The 27,390-nt window shown below is 40.5% G+C and overlaps 1 protein-coding gene across 1 annotated transcript in view; it reads right to left on the bottom strand.

The window, feature by feature from the left end:
- Positions 1-27,390, bottom strand: part of LOC126191442 (nicalin) — a 125,060-nt gene that overhangs the window by 15,639 nt on the left and 82,031 nt on the right. Inside the window, exon 11 of the mRNA XM_049932321.1 lies at positions 11,875-11,973. Within this exon, the coding sequence (XP_049788278.1) occupies positions 11,875-11,973 (99 nt within the window). The remainder of the gene's footprint in view (positions 1-11,874; positions 11,974-27,390) is intronic.

The following is a 27,390-nucleotide window of genomic DNA, read 5'->3' as shown; positions in this document are numbered from 1 at the left end:
ACTACAATTCCGACTGTTCCTTGATCCAAGCACGTCCTGTATTTGCCATGCACCCTTTGCGATTGCAGCCCACCCCGTACTTTCCCGAGGCCTTCTAACCTAAAAAAACTGCCCAGTCCATGCCACACAGCCTCCGCTACCTGTGTAGCCGCCAGCTGAGTGTGCACCAAAGGTCCGCAGTCGGTTCTGTCAATGATGCTGCAGATGGTGAGCTCTGCCTTCATCTCGTAAGCAAGACCGGCAGCCTTCACCAAATCAGATAGCCGCTGGAATCCAAAGAGAATTTCCTCAGAGCCAAAGTGACACACGTCATTAGTGCCAACATGTGCCACCACCTGCAGCTGGCTGCACCCTGTGCTCTTCATGGCATCTGGAAGGACCCTTTCCACATCAGGAATCACTCCACCTGGAATGTACATGGAGTGCACATTGGATTTCTTCCCCTCCTTAGGTGCCATATCCCTAAGGGGCCCCATTACGCGCCTAACATTGGAGCTCGCAACTACCAAAAGCCCACCCTCTGATACTAACGTCTGGTTGTCTCGAATCATTGGTATTAACACTTCATGCCATCTCCATGGCTACCAACTGAATCTCCTTACTTTGACTTCGCTATGGCTATGCTCTGTGATTGACAACACGTTCACTAACTGCCGTAGAGAGAATATTTGTTCTAAGAACTAACTGCTATTGGTTTACTACCTGTCATCATCATAAGTGTTCTGCCAAAAGGCAGGTTTTCACAAGGTAGTTCTCCAGGCTGTACAGTCTTCTGCCATCCTCTTCAGGTCTGCATAATTTTTATGTCATCTATCATCTTGTATCTCCTGCTTCCTCTCAGTCTTCTCCCACAAACCAATCCTTCCAAAGAATCTGCTAGCAAGCACTCCCTTCTTAATGAATGTCCAAACGAGTTCTTTTTCCTTTCTCTTAAAACCTTCAGCAGACATCTCCTCTCACCAACCCTTTCCAATACTTTTTCATTACTCACTCTTTCCATCCGGCTTATTCTCTTCATTCTACTCCACATCTGCATCTCAAATGCTTCTAACCTTTTTTCATCCTCTCACCTCAGCATCCATGTTTCTGCCCCATATAGTGCCACACTTGAGGCAAAACATTTGCCAAGCCTTTTCCTAGACCTTTAATTTGCCACGTAAGAGTCTCCTCTTTCTGTTGAATGCCTTCTTCGCTATGGCAGTTCGAGTTTTCACCTCCTGGTGACATCTCAAGTCTTCAGTTATTGTGCTTCCAAGATATTTAAATGAACTTACCTGTAACTGTACATAATGTATTCTGACAAAAGGGCTTCCTGTAGCAGTTATGTTTTGTTTTTCTTTAGCTTGGATTATATCTTTTGTATGTACATTATTTTTTGTAATGCTTTTACTTACTGTGCACCTTACTGGCTGCTATTAACATCGCATTAAAGACAGTGGACAGAGCCGCTCTCCCCTACTTAACTCACAGACACTCCCCACTATCCACTCACTTTTCATAACCTCTGCCTACCACCGCTGGGTGTATTTTCTTTCAATTATTCTAATGTTTGTTTATTTCAATTTGTAACTCTTATTGCCAGATGTCCCTGTAAGTCTGTAAATGTACTTACGTTTCAGAGAACAATCTGAACAGGGTCTTAAAAACACACTGAAACTGGTCACCATTTTAATAAATGTTTTTATGTGATCAACTTTTTTTATTTAAAATAATTGTCACTTCCATCACTGTTCTTCCAACAGCATTTACAAAAATTATTAAAAATTTTTTATTTAAAAAATTCAGTGAAATGATTTTGCAGCCCCGATTTTTCTGATTCCAAAAATGCCTACTTTCATTAAAATGATGTGTTAGTTTCCTCATGATACAAGTTAGAAAATTCCACTTTCTCGAAACCTTTTGGTAGCCTTTGGGAATCCCAACATACCTTAAAATCAACCTCATAAAGCAGTACCTATGAGGGCCATTCAATAATTAGAGAGACAAATTGGTCTCAGGAAAAAACTGTTTGTAGGGAAAGTTTGGTACTTTTATGGCTTTAAGTCGGCATCACTGGGATGAGCCCTGATCAGCAGATATATCAATATTGTTTTGTTTACGACCTCAAAAATACATTTCGAGATAAGTCCACATAAGTTTAACAACGTTCTATTATTCGGGTTGTTTTTTAACTTGCTGGAGGTGAAAAACTACTGAATATGTACTGTATAATGTCTGAAGTTTATGGTGAAGGTTGTATGAATTGTGCAAATTTTTACAAGCGGGTAGAGCAGTTCAAAAAAGGTCATGACTCAGTGACTGATGAACACTGTTCTAGCCGACCAGTTGCAGTTTCCACTCCCTCACTTGAAAGTCAAATTGATGACATTATTCATGCCGACCGCCATGTGACTGTGGAAATGATAGTTGATAACATTCAAGGTGGTACTGGTACAGTTTAAAACATTAACTGTAATAAGTTGAAGCACCACAAAACGTGCAAGATGGGTCCCGAAGGAGTTGACGCTGCTACACAAGGAAACAAGGTTGAGAGAGTGTACAGAGCTAAAGGAATGTTATGAAAGACAAAGTGAGCACTTCCCCAACAAAATTTTAACTTGTGATGAAACTTTAGTTCATTATTGATCCAGAATCAAAAAGACAAAGCATGGAGTGGACACGCACCAAGTAACCCGTCAAGAAAAAATTCAAAACCGAAGAATCAGCAGTAAAAGTCATTTTGATGGTGTTTTGGGATGCTGAAGGTGCAGTTTTTTGTGATTATCTTGAAGAGCAGCGAACAATGAACAGCTAATACTACTCAGATTTGCTTTTAAACAAGGTGAAGCCAGCCATCAGAGAGAGACATCGTGGATCTCAGAGGAGAGGTGCGATTCTCCAGCAAGACAACACACATCCTCATATTGTTCAATTAACCCGTAAAACCATCAACAAAATGGGCTAGGAAGTACTGCCTCATCCCCCTTACTTACAGTATTGATCTAGCACCTAGTGATTTCCATTTGTTTGGTGCACTGAAGGAGGCGTTAGGTGGGAAGAGGTTCCAGGACAATGAGGACATGAAAAAGTTTGTGGGAAACTGGGTCAACCATCAAGATAAAGAGTTCTTTGCAGCCAGAATAAAAACCCTTGTAGCCCGTTGGAACAAGTGCATAAATGTTTGAGGGGATTATGTTGAAAAGTAGAAAAAGTATTGTTCTGTAAAAATAAATGCTTTTCCTCCAGACAATTTTGTCTCTAATTGCTGAATGACCCTCATACTATTTTTCCCATTTCTAGTTATACCAATGTTAGTTACATTTACATCACTGCCCAATAGGCCTTTGATACTCTTAATTTTCATGATTTTTATGTTACCAATCTAACATACAGTAAGCTCATATTTCAGTGAAATGTTATTTCTGATATTACACAGCAATAAATGGGTGGTTTAAGGAAATGGGGAGAGTTATCGAAAAGTCACCCAGAGCCCTGGGTCAGGGGAGACTTAGTGGACAGGATGACAAGGAAGGACTGGTCGTTGGTGCCTCTATGGACAAGATTTGAAAAACCGGGGAACTATAATGTGAAAGACGAAGTAATAAGCAAGACAGACATTACTCAAGGAACGCCATGCAAAAGAGAGTGAGCACAGAAAGCTAAGTGTACAACACATCGTAGACAGATGAGGGGAGCAGGCAAAAATAGACAGGTCAGAAATAAAAGTTACAGAAAAATAAAAGAAGTGAAGCAAACGAATAGTTCCCGAAAACAAATTCTGAGACCACAGAAATTAACACAAATTTAGCCAGATGGGCGATGAGAACCAGGCACATATTGCAATGCCAGTTCCCACCTGCAGAGTTCTGAGAAACACTTATAACAAGTGAGAATACAGATGGAACGCGTGGTGAAACAGTCACCAAGCTCACGTCGGTCATGCTGGATAGTGTGCTCTGTAACAGGATATTGTGTGTTGCCATTATACGCCCTCAGTCTATGCCCAATCATTCTAACTAATAACTCTGTGGTAGTCACACCAACGTAGGAGGCTGAACAGTGTTTGCTACATAACAGGCAGTACATGACGTGATGTTTCACAGATGACTTTCCGTTTAATAGTATATGTTTTGCCAGTTACAGTGCCGTTATAGGTGGTGGTAGGAGGGTGCATTGGGCAAGGAACAGTCACAGGGATATTAAACATAGAGGAAGGAAAGCGGTGCAGAAGAAGCATAGGGTCCAACCACATTATTGTGAAGATTTGAAGAGGGGGGGGGGGGGGGGGGGGGGAGGGGGGGGGGGAGTAATTCTAGTTGTGGGCAAAATGTCAGACACAATCGACTTCTTTTCAGGAAGTCATAGCCTAGTCGAAGTAACTGATTAATACAATCAAGACTCTGATAGTACCGAGTGACAAGAGGTGTAGTGCTGCTAAGCTGTTTTTAGGAGGGATCAGCATTGAATGTTATAGTCTAGGAAATTTGTTTTTTGAACTAGAGTGGTGGGATAATTATGCACAGTGAAAGTTGCGGTGAGAATAGTGGCGTACTGCCACACACAATCTGCATCTGAACATACATGTTTGGTGATTTATCTGGGTATAAATATGCAGGCAATTACTTTTTTGCATTTTAGATATGATTTATTGTACCATTAACTAGTGAACATCAGAGAGTTAAGAAATTAATTTCCTTGATATGACTATTTCCAGTGAAAATAACAAGAACCCTTTCGAAATACCGGGTGATCAAAAAGTAAGTATAAATTTGAAAACTTAATAAACCACGGAATAATGTAGATAGAGAGGTAAAAATTGACACACATGTTTGGAATGACAGGGGGTTTTATTAGATTAAAAAAAAAAAAGTCCGACAGATGGCGCTGGACAGCAAAATGTCAGTGACTGCACATGACAATCGTGTATAAAAGGAGCTGTAATGAGAGAGAGAATCAGATGCGCCAGCAGTCGCAGCATGTTGACGTTGCCTGAAAAGGTGCTTTTAGTGAAGCTGTATTATCAGAATGGGGACTGTGCTAGTTCAGCGTTACGATCCTATCACCATAGGAAGGGGATTTGAATGGGTAAAGGTCCGTTGACAAATGCAGCTGTGGCGAGTATCATTTCGAAGTTCGAAGCCACGGGTTGTTTAGACGATAGACCCCGTATTGGCCGACCGAGCACAAGGGACCCCGTAGTGGCCGACCGAGCACAAGGGACCCCGTAGTGCTGCTGAGACAGTTCAGGAAGAAAAGGAGACTGTAGCGCTTTCGTCTATGCATGGAGAAGTCAGCGTTCGTACAGTCGCACGTCGCACCAGCATTCCAAACACTACTGTTCGGTTGGCAATTAGGCGTACCCCCCGATTCTATCCGTACAAAATCCATCGGCATCATGAACTGTTACCTGGCGTTTTAGTGGAGTGGAGGGCATTTCTAAAGATGGCGGAAGATGATGATTGGTTGAGTAACGTGTTGTGGACCGATGAAGCTCATTTCACGCTCCGAGGGTCTGTCAACGTCCACAACTGCAGAATTTGGGCTACAGAAAACCCTAGAACTGTCGTGGAAACTCCATTGCACGATGAGAAAGTCACGGTATGGGTTGGATTTACCACATCTACCGTTATCGGACCATTTTTCTCTGAGGAAATGGGTGATTCTGGTTTTGTAACTGCTACCGTGACGGGTGAGAGGTACGCCGATATGTTACAGAATTGCATCATCCCCAGCCTGGCTGATAAACACCTGCTGGAACGTACGATGTTTATGCAGGATGGCGCTCCACCCCATATTGCTAGACGTGTGAAAGATCTGGTGGTGGTCATGTGCTCAGCCGCCACTTTCGTCATGCATGGCCTCCCAGGGCCCCAGACCTCATCCCGTGCGATTATTGGCTTTGGGATAACCTGAAGTCTCAAGTGTATTGTGATTGACAGACATTTCTAGGGATGCTGAAAGACAACATCCGACGCTAATGCCTGACCATAACTCTGGACATGCTTTACAGTGCTGTTCACAACATTCTTCCTCGACTACAGCTATTGTTCAGGAATGATGATGGACATATTGAGCATTTCCTGTAGAGAACATCATCTTTGCTTTGTCTTACTTTGTTATGCTAATTACTGCTATTCTGATCAGATGAAGCGCCATCTGTTGGACATTTTTTGAACTTTAGTACTTTTTTGGTTCTAATAAAACCCCATGTAATTCCAAGCATGTGTGTCAATTTGTACCTCTCTATTTACATTATTCTGTGATTTATTCAGTTTTCAAATTTATACTGACTTTTTGATCACACGGTATATAGAAAAGCCACTCTCAGTGATGCTGCCATTAACAATACCTCACGCCACATAAAGAAATATAAAAAACATTTCCTCAGATATCTGTAAATTGTATGCTCCGTATCTCCATCAAGTAGATGCATGTAAGAAAATTAACATAATTAAATCTGTAGCATTAAATAATGGGTGTAACATCTCCCTCATAAACACTAGTTGAAAAAAATCCAATGTGAATGTAAGCAACCACCACTACCCAAACCGAATACACTCCCACATTTAACGTTATTTCTAAGGTTCACAAACCCCACCATTTTCGCTCTCCCATAGTAGCTGGTTTCAAAGTACCCACCGAAAGCATTTGTGTCTTTGTTGATTTAACACCTGCAACCTACAGTACAAAGACTCCACTCCTATATCAAAGACACCAACCACTTCCTAGATTGTCCGGAATCTGTGCCCATCCCACTGCCATCACACACCTTGTCTGTCCTCACTGATGACATCTCCCTCTATACCAGCATCCCCTATGCACTGGTCTATCTGCTGTTGAACATTACCTCAACCAGTGCCCAACTGACTTCAAACCGATAACATCCTTCCTGCTCGCCTTAATTTTATACTACAAATACCTCGTTTATCTTTGAGGGGCAGACATACAACGAGATAAAGGGTACAGCCACGAGAACCAGGATGGCTTCTGACCTTTTCATCAAGCACTGAGAGGAGGGTTCCTAGGATCCATAAGACCCCCACCCCCCACACACATTATATATATATATATACCTAAAAACAAAGATGATGTGACTTACCAAATGAAAGTGCTGGCAGGTCGACAGGGGACAAACGAACACAAACATACACACAAAATTCAAGCTTTCGCAACAAACTGTTGCCTCATCAGGCAAGAGGGAAGGAGAGGGAAAGACGAAAGGATGTGGGTTTTAAGGGAGAGGGAAAGGAGTCATTCCAGTCCCGGGAGTGGAAAGACTTACCTTAGGGGGAAAAAGGGACGGGTATACACTCGCACACACACACATATCCATCCACACGCACTTTCATTTGGTAAGTCACATCATCTTTGTTTTTAGGTATATTTTTCCTTCGTGGAATGTTTCCTTCTATTATATATAAAGATGATGAGACTTACATAACAAAAGCGCTGGCAGGTCGATAGACACACAAACAAACACAAACACACACACAAAATTTCGAGCTTTCGCAACCCCCGGTTGCTTCGTCAGGAAAGAGGGAAGGAGAGGGAAAGATGAAAGGATGTGGGTTTTATGGGAAAAGGTAAGGAGTCATTCCAATCCCGGGAGCGGAAAGACTTACCTTAGGGGGAAAAAAAAGGACAGGTATACACTCCCACACACACACACACACACACACACACACACACACACACACATATATATATATATATATATATATATATATATATATATACAGACACAAGCAGACATATTTAAAGGCAAAGAGTTTCGGCAGAGATGTCAGTCGAGGCAGAAGTGCAGAGGCAAATAGGTTGTTGAATGACAGGTGAGGTATGAGTGGCGGCAACTTGAAATTTGCGGAGATTGAAGCCTGGTGGATAACGGGAAGAGAGAATATATTGAAGGGCAAGTTCCCATCTCCGGAGTTCGGATAGGTTGGTGTTAGTGGGAAGTATCCAGATAACCCGGACGGTGTAACACTGTGCCAAGATGTGCTGGCCGTGCACCAAGGCATGTTTAGCCACAGGGTGATCCTCATTACCAACAAACACTGTCTGCCTGTGTCCATTCATGCGAATGGACAGTTTGTTGCTGGTCATTCCCACATTGAAAGCTTCACAGTGTAGGCAGGTCAGTTGGTAAATCACTTGGGTGCTTTCACACGTGGCTCTGCCTTTGATCGTGTACACCTTCCGTGTTACAGGACTGGAGTAGGTGGTGGTGGGAGGGTGCATGGGACAGGTTTTACACCAGGGGCAGTTACAAGGGTAGGAGCCACAGGGTAGGGAAGGTGGTTTGGGGATTTCATAGGGACGAACTAAGAGGTTACGAAGGTTAGGTGTACGGCGGAAAGACACTCTTGGTGGAGTGGGGAGGATTTCATGAAGGATGGATCTCATTTCAGGGCAGGATTTGAGGAAGTTGTATCCCTGATGGAGAGCCACATTCAGAGTCTGATCCAGTCCCAGAAAGTACCCTGTCACAAGTGGGGCACTTTTGTGGTTCTTCTGTGGGAGGTTCTGGGCTTGAGGGGATGAGGAAGTGGTTCTGGTTATTTGCTTCTGTACCAGGTCGGGAGGGTAGTTGCGGGATGCGAAAGCTGTTTTCAGGTTGTTGGTGTAATGGTTCAGGGATTCCGGACTGGAGCAGATTCGTTTGCCACGAAGACCTAGGCTGTAGGAAAGGGACCGTTTGATGTGGAATGGGTGGCAGCTGCCATAATGGAGGTACTGTTGCTTCTTGGTGGGTTTGATGTGGACAGATGTGTAAAGCTGGCCATTGGACAGATGGAGGTCAGCGTAGAGGAAAGTGGCATGGGATTTGGAGTAGGACCAGGTGAATCTGATGGAACCAAAGGAGTTGAGGTTGGAGAGGAAATTCTGGAGTTCTTCTTCACTGTGAGTCCAGATCATGAAGATGTCATCAATAAATCTGTACCAAACTTTGGGTTGGCAGGCCTGGGTAACCAAGAAGGCTTCCTGTAAGCGACCCATGAATAGGTTGGCGTACAAGGGGGCCATCCTGGTACCCATGGCTGTTCCCTATAATTGTTGGTATGTCTGGCCTTTGAAAGTGAAGAAGTTGTGAGTTAGGATGAAGCTGGCTAAGGTAATGGGGAAAGAGGTTTTAGGTAGTGTGGCATGTGACCGGCATGAAAGGAAGTGCTCCATCGCAGCAAGGCCCTGGACATGTGGGATACTTGTATATAAGGAAGTGGCATCAATGGTTACAAGGATGGTTTCCGGGGGTAACAGATTGGGTAAGGATTCCAGGCTTTCGAGAAAGTGGTTGGTGTCTTTGATGAAAGATGGGAGACTGCATGTAATGGGTTGAAGGTGTTTATCTACGTAGGCAGAGATCCGTTCTGTGGGGGTTTGGTAACCAGCTACAATGGGGCGGCCGGGATGATTGGGTTTGTGAATTTTAGGAAGTAGGTAGAAGGTAGGGGTGCGGGGTGTCTGTGGGGTCAGGAGGTTGATGGAGTCAGGTGAAAGGTTTTGTAGGGGGCCTAAGGTTCTGAGGATTCCTTGAAGCTCCGCCTGGACATCAGGAATGAGATTACCTTGGCAAACTTTGTATGTAGTGTTGCCTGAAAGCTGACGCAGTCCCTCAGCCACATACTGCCGACGATCAAGTACCACTGATTTCACACTATTATAGGTGCATCTTCAGGTGATGATAACTTTTCACTTCAGCGACCACTTCTACCATGCCAATCTCACAACAGCCCACTATAATGAATACCATACAAGATGGATTCTCAATAGCTTTGTGCAAGAACCTGTCACCAGATGACCACTTTAAACTTTCACAGTACCTTCACCACCATCTTTTAATTGGTGATAAGTAGAACTTCGATTATACGCATCACAAAAACCTTAAAATATGCTTGAAAAATGCTTAAAAATGCATGAAAAGTGTCAAAATATGCCAGATCAAATAACAAAAAAGCATGTAAGTTACTGTGTGCATTATGTCTCAAAGTCTAACCTGTACAGATCAGTTACGAGGAAGAGCACCGGCCAAGCAAAAAATCTGTACCTTCAGAACAGTGATATTTTCGGGTAGAATTTAAGACGGGGGCCTTTCTGAGATTATTTTCTAAAAATTTGTAAAATGGGGATGCATACCATGTTTAAAGAGTTGTTCCTTCTTTGCTATTGTTTTCAGTAACAAGCGGATGTGATGCAAATGAGTTGAAGCAAAACAATTGATACGTACAGGACCAACTTCGATATATGTCGCACGTATAGGAGCATGCTCAAAAACTCTGTAATATTTTATTTAAAAAATAACATACAATCATGCACTTTTTTGAACAGCTTTGTTGTTGTTGTTGTTGTGGTCTTCAGTCCTGAGACTGGTTTCATGCAGCTCTCCATGCTACTCTATCATGTGCAAGCTTCTTCATCTCCCAGTACCTACTGCAACCTACATCCTTCTGAATCTGCTTAGTGTTTTCATCTCTTGGTCTCGTAGTAAGGTTGTGTCTTCGAATCACTCAAACCATTTATATAAGCACAAAAAGGCTGTTCTACATCAACTGAGGTACTGGCCAGTATTTGAATTTGGGTGCTATGTTGGCACTTATTGTTTTTGTAAAAGTTACCTGTTCCATTAATAAAACTATCAATTTGGCACAAGGGTTAAAAGCCTGGGTTATTGTCTATTTGAAAATTTTTTTTTTTTTGCATGAAATGTTTTTCTCGCCAACACGACAATATAAAACAGTTCTGTCATATGTAAATGTTCCATGATGGTCAGCTATCCACAAAATGGCACTTCTTTTTTCGGGCAGCATGGCGCACAACATGTTACACACTACACTTCGTAAACATGTTCAACTGTGTATAAGTAAATAGAAAGCTAAACTGAAACAATGAACGTGGGACTAAAAGCTTGCATAGTTTAATTGTCACTGACACATATGGTATGACAGCAAAAGGGATTAACTGGAGGTGCAGGTGCCGGAGCATTGACTCTGCCTGCCTGTTCCTGTTCTGTAATATTTCCGCTAGACAGTGGCCTCTCGGTTAGTGATTGTACGCATTTCTAAGTCACAGTCAATCTGTGAGAAACCAAAACTAGATCGAGCTAGAGACTGCCCAACTAAACTTTTAAAATGTTGTAAACAGAGTAAAAATATGCATCGTCACTTGCTTTTAGTTGAAATATGCCATAACCGGTTAAAAGGAGCCAAATATGCAAATGCATATTCAACATGCAAATGCATATAATCCAGTCTCCAGTGATAGGAGATGAACTATAGTTTTATCCACCTGGCAGATATCTTGTCTGTGCTAACTGCACTTCTCTTTTAATTTGGACTGCAATTTACAATTACATTTAACAACGAGTCAACTTTTTAGACCTTGAGTCTATTGTAACAAAGCTATGATATTTTATTGGAGCATGAGTTTTGACACTTTCAACATTCACCTCAAGGTGTATACATTCCAAGTGCAACCATTCAATGACTGACCTTTAAAGAGCTTATGCAATTCATCAGTTTTCACCTTCAACATAGAGGCAGTGTACATTCTCTCCAGCTTCATGAAGGGAAACTTTATCATCACCCAAAGATGCACCTGTAATGGTGTGAAACTGGTTGTGCTGCCTCATAAAGGGACCCATATACACCTAATGCAATCTTAAAGAATTTTCATTCATTAAAATAAAATAGAATTTTTGATGATTATTTTGGTGAATTTTGGAAACTTCTTTACAGATTCAATGTCCAACTTATTATTTACATTAAATTTCATGGGAAAATATATGTATTGGGATGATATAGTTCAAACAATATCACAAAAATTTGTCAGCAAGACCTCCATGCCCAACTTCCATGAATTTTGGAAATAGTTAAATGGTGTGTAAAGCAAAGTACTAACCTGTAAATGCTCACTTGACTTTTTGTGATATCGTAGAATACAAACTCAGGCTCACGTTTATCTGGCGTCATGTAGGATACTTTCACCTCTTTCAGGTACCTGGTGATTAGAGAATTATTTAGTTTTTTGTCTGAGCATATTTCAACAGCTATTACAAAAATCGAAGTATGTACTACATGTACACATTCAGTTTTCATAACCAAAGACCAAATATCAGCAGAATATTAAGGTAATAGGGCCTTAACATGCTTGGTATCTTTATTTATAACTGTTCCTCTGATTTCCTAGAACAAAGTTCCCTGTTGTACTACTTGTGTCTTCTGATTTGCATGCATATAGATAAAAATGTGAATAAACAGAGGTAGAAACATTTTATCTATTTAGGTGAAATTGGAAAAATATATTGTAATTTTACCCCAAGTTTCATCTGTTTGGAATAAGGAGGAATGGGTATACTTTCAGATATGAAAAATAACAGACACATTCGAATTTTTAGTGTAACATAAATCAGAGGATAAAGATTTCACAGAAATGGTAAAGAACAATCACACTGGGGACAGTATTCATCCTCCTTCCTGCTGTAATCATCAGTCTACTGAGAGGTTTGAGGGGTAGTATGCAGGATTACTATCCCCTTGTCAGTGTCATTAATTGTACCATTTCCTTGATTGTGACAACTTTATTTTGCTCAGAACAGCCACCACCTGTATAATGAGACGATTTATCTGGCAGTCAGCTTACATTTGTACAACACAATAATATTGTCAATAAATTTTACTACAGTAAACTCCAAAGTTTTGTTGCTCTTGTACCTCCTGAAATTGGTGCTATGTGGAAACCGACTGCAGTGTGTGAAAAGGATAACAACAATTACCCATCAAAATAAATTCTGGCAAAACTTCTGAATCCAGGTTGTGTCAAGAAGGAGACACTGGATAATATTTTCAGAAATGATGGGTATGGGCCATTCAAAAACTTAATTTGTAGGTCTAAATGTTCAGCCAGGCTTAAGTGTAACTCTCACACGCACCATGGAAAAATATCTTTATTTAACAAAACACAGAAGGAAATTATCTTGTTAGGAAAAAGCAGCTTACTAGAATCTTACATGTGAGTAGAACTCCCCTTTTGAAGAATAATGTGTAACTTAGTAACTCCTGAAATCTAAGAATGTTGCACTCTAAAAAGTCGAAGAATAAACAGAAATTGCTGATGCTGAAAAACAGCCCCTCTGGCGGCTGCCACATAAACACTTCGACAGCTGAGATGGAAACAATCATGCAGAACACAAATGCAGTGGATGGCAATCTTGACTGCAACATCAGTCCCTTCGGTGGAAGTGGAGCATCATACAAAAAAAAAAAAAATGGGCAGGGAAGTGTACACACCTTCCGCATTGTTGTGCATACTGAAAGTAGATCTGGATTGGATGGAGCTAGTGCCTGCAGATGAGACTAGTTCCATGGTGCACCAGTTGGCAGTACATCTTGGAACATGTATGCTGGTTTCACTCAGTTGAAAGAAATTGTAGAGAGTTTGCCGTTTACTGTTATGTCCACTGTTCGTGCTCCTCTTTGTAAGACACAGAGCGAACCTGTGCAAGGTGGCTTCAGCGGGGGCTTAACACCATCCACATGCAGCATTACTTGTGTGCATGCTTCCAAACCAGAATGTATGTAGCTAGGTGTTGTACAGAGTCTTGAAGCTTCCCGAGCGCAAATATGTGCTCTATGTTCTCTCAACTATTGAATAAAGTCTGGCTAGTCTTGGTCAGAAGGATTCAGGGAATTCACATCAATAAATTCTCCAGGAAGCTGTAGACTAGTTCCGCTGATGAAGAATCTGAAGTCCAGCTTGTATGTGTTTCGGAGACCAAGTAGGACCGTTGGTGAAGTTGTTGTCCAGTTTCATGATACATTAGTGCTGCTTTTGGGGAATGGTGCCAATGTTTCATCAATCCATTCCTCACTGGGTGATAACTTTTATTTTGTGGTGAACAGTGATGCGGAATTTGGTAGTTAGGCAAATACATCAGATTCCAATTGATCCATTGTGACATGTAATGGGCAACCAAAATGAAGTAACCAACTTGACAGCAAAGGCAAAGGCTAGCGTTTCTGCTGAAACGTCAACTGGCACTGCTTCTGGCCATCAAGTGAAGTGATCAACCATTGAAAGAAGTGATCAACCATTGAAAGAAGTGATCAACCATTGAAAGAAGTGATCAACCATTGAAAGAAGTGATCAACCATTGAAAGAAGTGATCAACCATTGAAAGAAGTGATCAACCATTGAAAGAAGTGATCAACCATTGAAAGAAGTGATCAACCATTGAAAGAAGTGATCAACCATTGAAAGAAGTGATCAATCATTGAAAGAAGTGATCAATCATTGAAAGAAGTGATCAATCATTGAAAGAAGTGATCAATCATTGAAAGAAGTGATCAATCATTGAAAGAAGTGATCAATCATTGAAAGAAGTGATCAATCATTGAAAGAAGTGATCAATCATTGAAAGAAGGAAAAATACACCGCAAGTCCTAAATCTAATGCAATCTGCTGCATATTGTATGTTGATATCAAGGAACTGTTTGCTGAACAAAGTCATTGGTCAACAACCAAGTAACAATGTATGTGGAAATATGAACAAATCTGATCCAATGTCCACCAAGAATTTCAGACCTGACTTTCTAAAATTTCTGACATGACTTTCTATCATTAATGAACAGACTGTAATTGGCAATCGGATGTGCTTACACCAGACTGCTGCTGGCGTTTAGGTAGGTGCAAGGTGAAGTTCACTTGGCCGCCTGATCCCCGAACTTTCCATGATACCAACAAATGGGTTGCTGTTCTACACCATATGTCAAAAAGTTTGTTGGAGAGTGGCTCCATGACCTCTTGCAGCAGCGATCCCTACTGCTGCTTTGAGTCACGACAAGACAACAATTTGCTGATTTGTTTCGTTCACACATCAACCTTGGCTGCAAGAAAATCATAGTCTGGACAAGTAACCCCCTGATGCTGACACTGTTACATGGCACTGTCACTGCACTGATATGAGTGGGTGTCACGGCAACTCCTATTTTGTCAGTCAGGTCGGAGGTTGCATCTAAAGGCATCTCCGAATGTGATGCTGTAATTCCTTTGACTTGCAGTAGTAGGCAGCTATTCCCCAAGGTACACTGCATGTTGTCTGATTCTCAAATGTCTCAGGGAATGCCATGGTTTTCAGTCACTGGTATCTTCCTGCGTCAAAACTTGTGTATTCACTCTTTCTGTGAGGCAGAGACTCTGCAGATCAGTTTTGCATTGAGTTTTTGCAGGTGTTCCATTTAGTCGCAGGTGGAGCCACTGTCACACCCAAGACCTCTGCAGCGAAGTGGTGATCCAGTTAACTAACCACTAAGGCAAACTTCATGGAAGCTGTAGGTATTGAAGTTAATGAAAGTGTGCCTTGACATGCAAATGATAGTGTGTGCTTGTATGGACAGAAAGGTGGAAATCAAACGGCAAGTCTATACACTGAAAGTATTGTCACAGCCAGTGCATTTGTCATTTTGCAAATTCGGTTTTATGGAAGTTCTAGCCTTTCCCAAGATGTTGACACAGGCTGATCATGACAGTCACTAGTTTCGGAAAGGCTAGATGTAGAACATCTAAACTCCTTTATTTTGCATGTCATTAATATTCAACCAGGTTGGTAAACGAAATATAACTCTCACACACCACACAACATGGAGGGAAAATATTTTGTTAGAAAAAGAAGCTTAAGTGAAGCTTTACATACGAGCAGAACTGTCTCTTTTGAAGACTAATGTGAACCATGTAACTATTGAAATGGAAGAAGGTTACACTCTAAAAGACAAAGAATAAATAGAAATTGTTGATACTGAAAACATAGCACCTCTGGCAGTTGCCCTCAAATTTCTAGGATCAGTTTCCTACATTGCTATCGACTCTGATCTTTTTATTGACACTATCGATAAGACCACATTTTTTGCTACAAGGGACTTGAAAAAGTAGAATGCTAATATTCCATATAAGGAATTTAAAATAGAGTAAAACAAACCTAAGCTGTTACGCTTATTGCATATATCACCATGTGGGCAGCTGTTGTGCTGGCGAATGTCGCGGCACTTGTGATGTGATTTGTTAGTACAAATTATTTGCAGCATGATACTTTTGTTCCTCTGAGTGCAGGTGCAACTGTTTTATATATGGATTCCAGAAACTTCTGGAAATTAGATATGCAGGTATGACTGTTTTATAAAACAAGGCACGGATTCCAGAAACTTATATGAAGGTACAACAGTTTTACAAGAAGGCACTAGAAACTTCCAGAATTTTCTGTCATGTTCTGGAACGTTCTCCAGTATTCTCATTTTATACATTCACTATATAGGATGTAATTTGATTTGGGCATCATCCATGCTTGTATGCAAATTGTCAATCACTGTATCATTTGTGATTCTTACCTGTGAATGTTTAACTTGCAGCTTGGTTGATTCCTTCAACCCATTGTTGAAGCTTTGCTGAAGTTACAACTTGTTATGGCTTCAGACAATGAAAATATGGACCAAGAGCAGTCCACCTTAAGACAAATCAATTAATGACCTCTCTGAGGAGAATCGGAATTTGCTGATTTGACGAGTTGGATTTCAACTTGACTGTAATGCCAAAATATGTTTACATCATGAAGCAGAAGTGTTGACCAGGTTTCAATATCTGCAGAAATCATGCTGCAATCCATTTCAAAAGAAGAATCATGTGTTCAACAATGGTCTGCATCCTACTGACACTGTGACAGCTGATTTTTTGAAACAACTTACAACAGTTAATGTTAAGCCTGGACAGAAGCTTTGCCCTGCTTGTGGAGTTGACATCAATGCAAAAAAGGCCAAGCCATTGCCATCATCATAGCGTAACAAGGAAGATGCTACAGTTGCTTCAGACAACTTTAACTCTAGCTTGACAGCAGTTGGTGTGCCAATACTAAAATTTCAGCGTGTTTCAAACCGGGATTCTAGTGGATAAGCAAAACGAAAGATAAGGCACGTCCATGTGGCTGTGGCTACCAAAATTGCTGAAATTGGCAGGCTTAAAGCAGATGATGTCATAGAACAGCAAACAGGTCAAAAATGCCATGATTGCTCTTCGTACAAAGTGCTCATCAATGAATTGAAAGCAAAGCTGGAGGTGTCCTCAGCTTCTGAGAAAATTCAGATTTTAACTTTGCCCCCTAGCAGTTGGAGCATTAAAAACTGATGGAAGAATTCAACGTGTCTGAGCGAATGGTGAAAACTGCCAGAAAGCTGAAGGAAGAGAAAGACATATTAGCGAAACCAGATCCAAAGCAAGGAAAGGTTTTGCAAGAAGATTTTGAGCAAAGTACAGCAAAATTCTATGACAGTGATGAAGTCAGCCGAATCTGCCCTGGAAAAAAGGGCTTTGTTGCCACAAAGACACCAGATGGCGCAGAAGTTAATATGCAGAAACGTCTGCTGCTTTGTAACTTGAAAGAAGCCTGTCAAGAATATTGCACACAAAATTTACCAAAGTTACCTTTTCCAAATTTTGTGACCTCCAGCCAAAGTGGTGCATCATAATTGGTTCAGAAGCAACACAATCAGTTTGTGTTTGTACAGCTCATCAAAACGTCAAGTTGATGCTAGTAGCGATGCCAATTATGGATGACTACATAAGTTTGTTAGCCAAAACGGTTTGCAATATGGATTCAAAAGATTGCGTATTCCTACGATGTGACCAATGCCCCGGATTAGAAGTCTTGGAAAGATCTGTAGAAGCTGCATTTGAAGGGAACGACATTGGTGAAGCAACTGAATACATGAAATGGATACACACTGACCGAGATACCCTGGAGACAAAGCAGTCAACGATTGAAGAATTTATCCAAAAAATTGTGACTCTCTCAAACCACCATTACATAGCAAAGCATCAAAGCAACTACCTAAAAAAAAAAAAAAAAAAAAAAAAAAAAAAAAAAAAAAAAAAAAAAAAAACTGGAATGTGGAAAGCTGGTTTTTCTGAGAATTTGCAGAGAATTATTCATTTATTGTGAAGGATGCTGTACAAGACTTCCGTTGGGAAAATAGTCAGTTCACATTACATCCTTTTGTTATTTATTACAAGGTTTTGACTGGGAAGATCGAGTCTCTTAGCATGATCACTAACTGCTTGCGACATGATATAGTTGCAGTTCCTGCTTTCTGCTCCAAGCTGATTGATCACCTGCAAATCCACTTTCCAGTGCTGAAGCACATCAGCTCTTTCAGCGATGGATCAGCTGCCCAATACAAAAATTTCAAGAACTTCATTAATCTATGTAAGCACTAGTATCAGTGCAGAATGGAACTTCTTCACCTCAAGCCACGGAAAGTCTCCATGTGATGATAATGGGGGCACAACAAAGTTATTAGCAGCCAAACAAGTCTCCAAGGGCCAACTTCATGTCAAATTCTAACACCAAGTGATCTATTCAGATTTTGTGATGAACAAGTTCATGGAATCAAATTCCTTTTTATCACAAAGGAAGCAATTGATGCTGCAAGACCTTTGCAAGAAAGGAGATTTGAAAATGGTTGCACAGTTGCATACGAAATGGTTGCACGGTTGCAGAGGAAACCGCTGCTTCAGACGAATCGATGACAAATGGTTACAAATTAGCAGAGTATCCAATGACACAGTGTCATTTATTGCAAGTGTTGGTCAATCAGCATATTTCTCGAGTGTTCCAATTGACAGCATCCAATCTGGGCAATACATAGCCTGCATTTTTGACAAATTGTGGATTGAAAACATCTGACAAACATCATTGGAAGATCAAGATGCACTTAGCCATCAGAGGTGCTAAAGGGCACCTCTGAGAATTTTAGAGCCTTGAAAATGGTTTCATAAACTCCAGCAACAAATTTATGATGCTTGGTTCATTTTGTAAACTTACTGCTTTGTTTTTGTTCATAACAATGCTTTTTATTTACTGATTTTTGTATGCCATTCATTAAAGCTATTCCGTCAAGCACCGATATGTGCAAAAGCTAAGGTATCTTTCAAGCTAGTTTAAAAACCTTATATGGAAAATTATCATTGTATTTATTAATGTTCCTTATAGGAAAAAACCCTCTCTTTCCAATGGTGTCAGTTAAAAGAAGGTCCGAAATGGTAGCCATATTGAAAACTAGTCCTGAAAAATGCTGTAAATTTGCAATTTTAAATTTGACACTTGAGACTAGGGCCAATAAAAATCAGAGTGATATATTCATTAATGCTAATTCTGGTATAGTATAGTGAGCACCTGGTTTTTGGCTAGCAGCTCAAATATAAAGGTCATAACTGATTTTCCCTTATAGTAAAAGATGCTTAAAGTACAACTTAAATCTTTCACAATAAATTTTACAAGTCACTTTAAAACCAAGTAGCATAAGGGATAGTAATTTCTGAACATTTTGAGTGCTACAGCTGTATTCGTCACCAAAAGTTGTACTAGTGTTCAAGGTGATAGATGTCACAACAGATGCACAAAGCTATACCAAACTTTGCCAAATTATTCACCCCAATGCACTTTATGATTTGGTATGGGTCCACTAAGGTGGCCCTAACTCTGGAACCACCAAAAGAATTGAGCCAAAATTTTGCACAGTGACCTAAAACATACATTCACACACAAATTTTAACAGAATCCGAGATGGTCGAGTGAGGACCCCTAGGACACTTTGATGGGGTATGACCCACTACACTTCTTGTAGATGGGTGTGACTTGTGCCTTTTCCCAAGAACTGGGCAAAGTTTTCTTTCGAGGGATCTACAAAAGATTGTAGTTAGAAGAGAGACTAATTCAGCCACAAATTCAGTTTAGAATCCGACACGGATTCCATCGAGCCCTGGAGCTTTGTTCAATTTTAATGATATCAGCAACACCACTGATACTAATACTTATTTCGTTCATCTTTTCAGTGGTATGAGGATTAAATTAGACACTTTTCCTGCAGTTTTCTTCACAAAGAAGCATTTGAAAAATGGAATTACGCATTTCAACTTTTGCTTTGCTACTCTCAATTTAAGTAACTGTCTCATTCAATAGGGACTGGACACTAACTTTGGTGCCACCAACAGCCTTTACATATGACCAGAGTTTCTTTGGGATGTGTGAAAGATCATTTAACAATTTTCTGCTATGGTAGTAATTGAAGACATCATGCATTGCCCTCTTCACAGCCAAACACGTTTCGTTCAGCATTTCTCTATCTAAGCCTTACACTTTGACTTACACACATTATACAGTAATACACTGCTGGCCATTAAAATTGCTACATCAAGAAGAAATGCAGATGATAAACGGGTATTTATTAGACAAATATATAATACTAGAACTGACATGTGATTACATTTTCACGCAATTTGGGTACATAGATCCTGAGAAATCAGTACCCAGAACAACCACCTCTGGCTGTAATAATGGGCTTGATATGCCTGGGCATTGAGTCAAACAGAGCTTGGATGGCGTGTACAGGTACAGCTGCCCATGCAGCTTCAACATGATACCACAGTTCATCAAGAGTAGTGACCGGCGTGTTGTGACGAGCCAGTTGCTCAGCCACCATTGACCGGCATTTTTCAATTGGAGAATGTGCTGGCCAGGGCAGCAGTCAAACATTTTCTGTATCCAGAAAGGCCCGTACAGGACCTGCAACATGCGGTCGTGCATTATCCTGCTGAAATTTAGGGTTTCGCAGGGATCAAATGAAGGGTAGAGCCATGGGTCGTAACATATCTGAAATGTAACATCTGCTGTTCCAAGTGCCGTCAATGCGAACAAGAGGTGACCGAGACGTGTAACCAATGGCACTCCTTACCATCATGCCAGGTGATATGCCAGTACGGCGATGACAAATACACGCTTTCAATGCGCGTTCACCGCGATGTCTAACACGGATGCGACCATCATGATGCTGTAAACAGAACCTGGAATCATCTGAAAAAATGACGTTTTGCCATTCGTGCACCCAGGTTCGTCGTTGAGTACACCATCGCAGGTGCTCCTGTCTGATGCAGTGTCGCGGGTAACCATAGCCATAGACTCCCAGCTGCTAGTCCATGCTGCTGCAAACGTCGTCGTATGTTCATGCAGACGGTGGTTGTCTTGCAAACGTCCCCATCTGTTGACTCAGGGATCAAGACTTGGCTGCATGATCCATCACAGCCATGCGGATAAGATGCCTGTCATTTCTACTGCTAGTGATCCAAGGCCATTGGGATCCAGCACAGCGTTCCGTATTACCCTCCTGAACCCACCAATTCCATATTCTGCTAACAGTAATTGGATCTTTACCAACGCAAGCAGCAATGTCACGATAGGATAAACTGCAATGGCGATAAGCTACAATCCGACCTTTATCAAAGTCGGAAACATGATGGTATGCATTTCTCCTCCTCACACGAGGCATCACAACAATGTTTCACCAGGCAATGCCAGTCAACTGCTGTTTGTGTATGAGAAATCGCTTGGAAACTTTCATCATGTCAGCACGTTGTAGGTGTTGCCACCGGTGCCAACCTTGTGTGAATGCTCTGAAAAGCTAATTATTTGCATATCACAGCATCATCTTCCTGTCCGTTAAATTTCGTGTCTGTAGCACGTCATCTTTGTGGTGTAGCAATTTTAATGGCCAGTAGTGTATGTGTTTCCTTAAAAGTTTCTTTACAGTGACTTTGTACCATGGAGGTTCCCTCCCATTATGAACTACTCTTCTGGGTACATATCTATCGAGTGCATGGTCAACTATTCTTTTAAACTTGAGCCATAGTTCCTCTACATGCTACTTCCCTGTGCTGAAAGTTTGAAGTTCCTCACTGAGATATAACACTACTGATTTTTTATCTTGTTTATTGAACATATTTATCTTTCTGTTTGTCCTAGTTGTCTTTTCTACTTTGGCAACCATTATTGTCACAACCATGTCATAGTCACTGATACCACTTCTGATGTCGATATCCTCAAAGAGGCCAGATGTATTCATTGTCAATAGATGAAATATACTTTCATTATGAGTGGGGTTCTCAACTATCTGTTTTAGGTAGTTTTCAGAGAATGCATTTAGGAATGTTCCACAGGATGTCTTATCACGCACACTGCTAACAAAACAGTAATTTTCCCAATTAATCATCTGGCCAATACAGTCTCCCCAATGATTGCAGTACGATTGGGGAACTTACGTACAAATGAACAGAGATTTACTGTAAAGTTTTGGATACACCAGGAGATGAGTCTCAGGGCAATAGAAGGATCCACTCATCATCTTATGCCCACCTCTGATATTGAGCCTTCCCCAAACAATCTCACATGCAGCTTCAATTTCTATCTCTGTGGATTTAAGTTTCGTGTCTACTGTCATAAATACACCACCCCCATTTCATATTTGCCTATCCTTTCAATATACACCTAAATTTTACCCAAAAACCTCACTGCTATCAATTTCAGGTTTCGACCAACTTTCTGTACCTAGTATTTACATCTACCTGGATACATTGAAAACCACATTTAAGCACCTGGCAGAGGGTTCATCCAGCCACCAGTATTATGTGAACTTCATTACTTTATTGAGTGCTTCAAACTCTGGCACTTTCTTACAAATGCTTCAGCAGTTTACCATTAGGAGTTAAATACTCTTACTTGTGGGAGGCATTTCTTTTGATCTTACATTGATACTTCTGGGTTTCCTACAGCTATAATTATCTGATCAGATGGAGAGTCACCTAGTCTAAAAAGCCCTTGTGTGCAGCCCACATACAGTCAGCTACCTGAGTAGTGGCATTTGATGTTCAGTGCACACCTGACCCATTTAGGGGGACTCCACAGTTCTGAACCATATGGCGCAAGTCCAGGAAGTTGCAGTCAGCTTGTCACAGAACCTTCAATGTCTCTGGTTCAGTCCTTCCACTTGCCTCAGAACCAAAGGGCCATGATCAGTTCTGGGGACAATGCTGCAAATTGAGAGCTTCACTGAAACTCCACGCACAAGGCTGGTCTTCTCAACCTTCTCTACCAGACGCTGGAATGACTCAAGAATGACCTCTGAGGCCAGACGACAGGCATCATTTGTTCTAATGTGTGCCACAATCCGCAATTCGCTACATGCTGTTCCCTCAATGACTGCTGGAATAGGCCCCCAGGCATATACTCCGATTGCACCTGGTTTCCTCTCCTGTCCCTTGTAGCCATTTCCCTATGTCGAGCCATCAGTAGCAATACTATGAACTAATAGACCCCTACCCTTTTGCATTTGCGTGTTCCTGGCACCACACAAAACTGGTTTCCCCAAAACAAGTGAAGTGAGTCCCACTGACTCAGTTTCAGTTAGAGACAGCACCTCAGACTTGTTTGTTAGGGGGATTAGTAGAACACCCTAAGTTCTCCCTGGCCCTCACCCAGGATGGGCAATGACAGATTCTGTACTTTCTGCAGAGGAGACAGAATTCACATGAAAGGATAGTACTTGAGAGCTCTTGAAACACACCGATATGCAGCAGCTGCCAATCATTTAACAGTGGTTAAGGTGATTTCCAGGTGCTTGCAAACAACAAACAATTCATCCCTGTCCGAATACAACATTCACAATGGAGCAGCATTTTGGCTAGTGCAATGTTCAAGGCAGTGAACAAATAACTTTAAATTAAGCCTGCTAATTATCTTTTGATCTGTTGAGATAAAAAGTTGCTAATCGTCTAGAACAACTGAAGCAGATACAATGAATGAGATTTCTATTAAGGCAACATGAAAACCTGTGGCAGAAATTACTAGTTTCCTAAAATGTTTTGAGGTTATTTATCATTGTTAGCAAACTCGAAAACAGAGTTAATTTATGAAAAATACAGATAATACATACAGCTGCTCCTCTTTACGGGAAAGCCATAAATAACACAATATGTTAATTAGAATGTCTGCTACAGTAACTAAATCGCACATGCTGATTTGCTACAGATTACTCGTAGGTTATGCAAAGGACAATGGTGGCTTCCGAAAATTCTCGAAATTTGTGCTGATATACAATGAAATTCAGGGGTGATGTATTATTTGGGAGAACTGTGAACCACAAATGCTGATTTGCTATGAAATAAATTATGTATCTAAAACACTCTTACCGGTAACTTATGAAAATATAGTTTTGTAAGTTTCTGAAAATTCTCAAAATTAACCTACTTTTCACATAATTGTACAATGAAATTATATAATGATTGTTTTGAATGAGGATAGGCCTGTTCTAAAAAAATTTAGAATTGCACAATTACGTTTAAGCCAATAATTGATGATAACAGTACAAGTTTATCGCAGGACTTTCAAATGTTGGAAATTTCAAAATATATTAAAACACAAACGGGTATTGAGACAATCAATGAAAGCTTATTCAGAAGTCAAACGAACAGTAAAACATGTTAATCTAAACTTCAAATCAGCACACACAAATCTTTTACATGCAGTCTCACATAATGGAAAATTATGAAGTCTACTTTCACATATAAACAAACATGCATATTGCACAGATTTTTCACTTAGCTGATTCTGTGCACACTTCTACATGGCGTCCCGAAGAACACTGCAGTGTCAGTTTATCTCGGTCAAAATAACTAAAATGTGTCGCACGTGTTCTGCCTATTGCAACGAACAATACAATGCATCAAACTGCCTATAACCTTTCTCTACAGAATATTTCCCATGGCTTTTCTCTCTTCCCTGGCTCGAGACTCACGTTTCGTAAGTACTTCATTGTGACAACGGATTGCTATCCTTCATGTTTTATTTGTGTAACATTCATTTCATATAATGTTATTAATCCATTCATAATAGCCCCTTTTTATGATCTCTTGGGGTTCTGATGCCCAAGCAATTTGGCCCTTCTCCTAGCTTTTCATTTTGAACTGCTCCGAGATCCTTGTCGAAGTTTTCCTTCTCTTGTGGGTTATTACTGAAATTTAACAAGTCATCAGGATAAACTGCAACAATGTTATTTCCATTATTCTTCATTAAACTGTACTTATTGTAAAATTAAAGTTTAAGAATGCTTCATTTAGCTTAACATTACATTTGTGATTAACTTGTTTTAAACCCGTTGAAAGCTTCCTTGAACCTCATAATACATTTCTATTGAACAATACTAGCATTAAAATCAATCTCTGGGATTTTGACATGCATCTCCTCTTCCGAATCACCTTGTAGCAATGTTTTAACATCTTGGTGATCTATATCTAGGTAATATTTAGCACCTAAACCAAACAGGTACCTTAATGGATTATAACAGATCACCAAGGCATACACCTCTTCATAGTTTAAAACTTTTGTTTGCACGTGTCCTTTAACTACAAGCCATGATTTGGATCTAAGTACGTGCCCTTGGAAATTATTTTTAGTGCTTAAAATTCATTTGACGTATATTGATTTTATATCGGAGGGTGAAATTGTCCTTTTCCATGTTTCATTTCAGCTTGTGATTGCAATTCTTCTTTAATTGTGTGAAGACAATAGTATGATTCTTTACTTTGTACAGCTTCTTCTAATGATTTTGGATCTGCATTCTCTGTACATGTAGATTAATAGGTCATGTAATCATCCATCCTGATTTGCTCTGGAATTCTTTACAATTTTCTGAGCCTCTGACTTTGTTGTAAGGACAGAATTTGTATTTCTGTCTGGTGAATTTCAATTTCCTGAGCTGCTTTGTTTGGGTGAAACATATCTTGAGTCTTCATTCTCATCAGTAATAGGCTCAGGTTCAATTCTTTTTGATACATCTTGCTTAATTTTCGGAATAATTTCTGGCATCTGAGACTTTAGGCGCTTTTATATCACCATCCTTATGACTAGTCACTTCTTTAAATATCACGCTTCTAGCCTTTATTAATTTACATTGGCTGGGTTTAAATAGCTGATATGCCTCACTCTGTTCACAATATTCTACCTATATGCATTCAATATTGTTCTTATACCCTTTATGCCTGCTTGCTTTAGGTAGGTGGATGAAGGTCTTGCTGCAAAATATTCTTAAATGCCCAAGGTCCTGTTTTCTTCCTGTAAAAGCAGATTCTTGTGTCATGCATTTTGAAGATTTTGTAGATCTATTAAAAGGTGTGCTGTGGAGACTGTTTCCCCCCCAATATGCTTTTGTTGAGCCTGCATCAAATAAAAAGCATTTGCCTTTCCATAATATTGATGTATTACACCTTTCTGTTACTCTGTTTTGTTGTAGAATGTAGGGTATTATTGTTTGATGACTTATTCCTTTGTTCTTGAAGACAAGTGCTACTTTCTGTCTCTCTCATTCCTTCTCAATGTCTGTGCACAAGACACTAATTTTACAACCAGTTGCTTATTTCTACTAGCTTCCTGAAATTTGTAATAGTTCCCGGTAAAGTGCTTTTGTCACTTCGTGTATACAAAAATATTATCCAAGAATAATCATCTATCACAGTCAGGAAATATTTGGTACCACAAATTCATCTTGTTTCCATTTGTCCACACAAGACAGAATATACATGGTGGGCAAATAAAAGTGGCCTGAAGAACACAGTTCCAGAAATAAAAAAAAAAAAAAAAAAAAAAAAAAAAAAAAAAAAAAAAAAAAAAAAAAAAAAAAAAAACAACACTGCTGAGGAAGGAAATACAACACTAACCTGAATATATCAAATGTTGAAAATGACCACCACTAATCTCGGGGCACTTTTGGGCACTGGTCAGCAAGTTGCTGAAGGCAGATTGAAGCTGGACCACTGAAATTACTGCAATCTCATCTGAAATGTTCTGCTGCAGTTCTTGAAGACTATGAGGGTTATTGCAATACACCTTAGCTTGAGGGCTTCCCACACAAAGTAATCACCCACTGACAGATCAGGCGACCCGTGTGGCCAGCTAGGGCTGCGACCGGACTGACCTTAACTATCAACCCCGTCAGGAATGAAGATTGTGTAAATGTGCTCAAAGGTTCGGCTGGTTATTTGGGTAGCCGCTCCATCCTGCTGGAAGCAAGTGTAGGAGGTTTCCTCCTCAGTAAATGCTGGAACAAATGGTTTCAAAATGTTGGCAATGTAATGCTTGCCAAAGTCAAAGTATGATGAAAGAAGATGGGACCAATAATGCAGTGTGCAGACACTGCTTACAAAACCCCAACCTTCTGATCATGGAATGGTGTTTTGTGGAAATGCTGATTCTCTGCTGCCCGGAACCTGTCATTCTGCGAGTTCACGTAACCACTCAGGTGAAACCAGGCTTCATCAGACAAAGAAGTGATCCATGTCCTAGCCATTCATTGTTATCTCAATGAACAACCACTCAGAAAACTGAAGGTACTGAGGAGCTGGTTTTAATGCATGAAAAACACACATGTGCATGTCCAGGTGGAGTATTCGTCCACATGATCAACGTGACATGCCAGTCTCTTACGACAGGCATCGTGTTTATTTGGTAGGACTCTGAAGCACTTTCTGGTGAACTGCAGCCACATTTTCTGG

This window comes from Schistocerca cancellata, chromosome 6, assembly GCF_023864275.1.
Source record: "Schistocerca cancellata isolate TAMUIC-IGC-003103 chromosome 6, iqSchCanc2.1, whole genome shotgun sequence".
NCBI lineage: Eukaryota > Metazoa > Arthropoda > Insecta > Orthoptera > Acrididae > Schistocerca > Schistocerca cancellata.
This window is presented reverse-complemented; position numbering and strand designations above follow the sequence as displayed.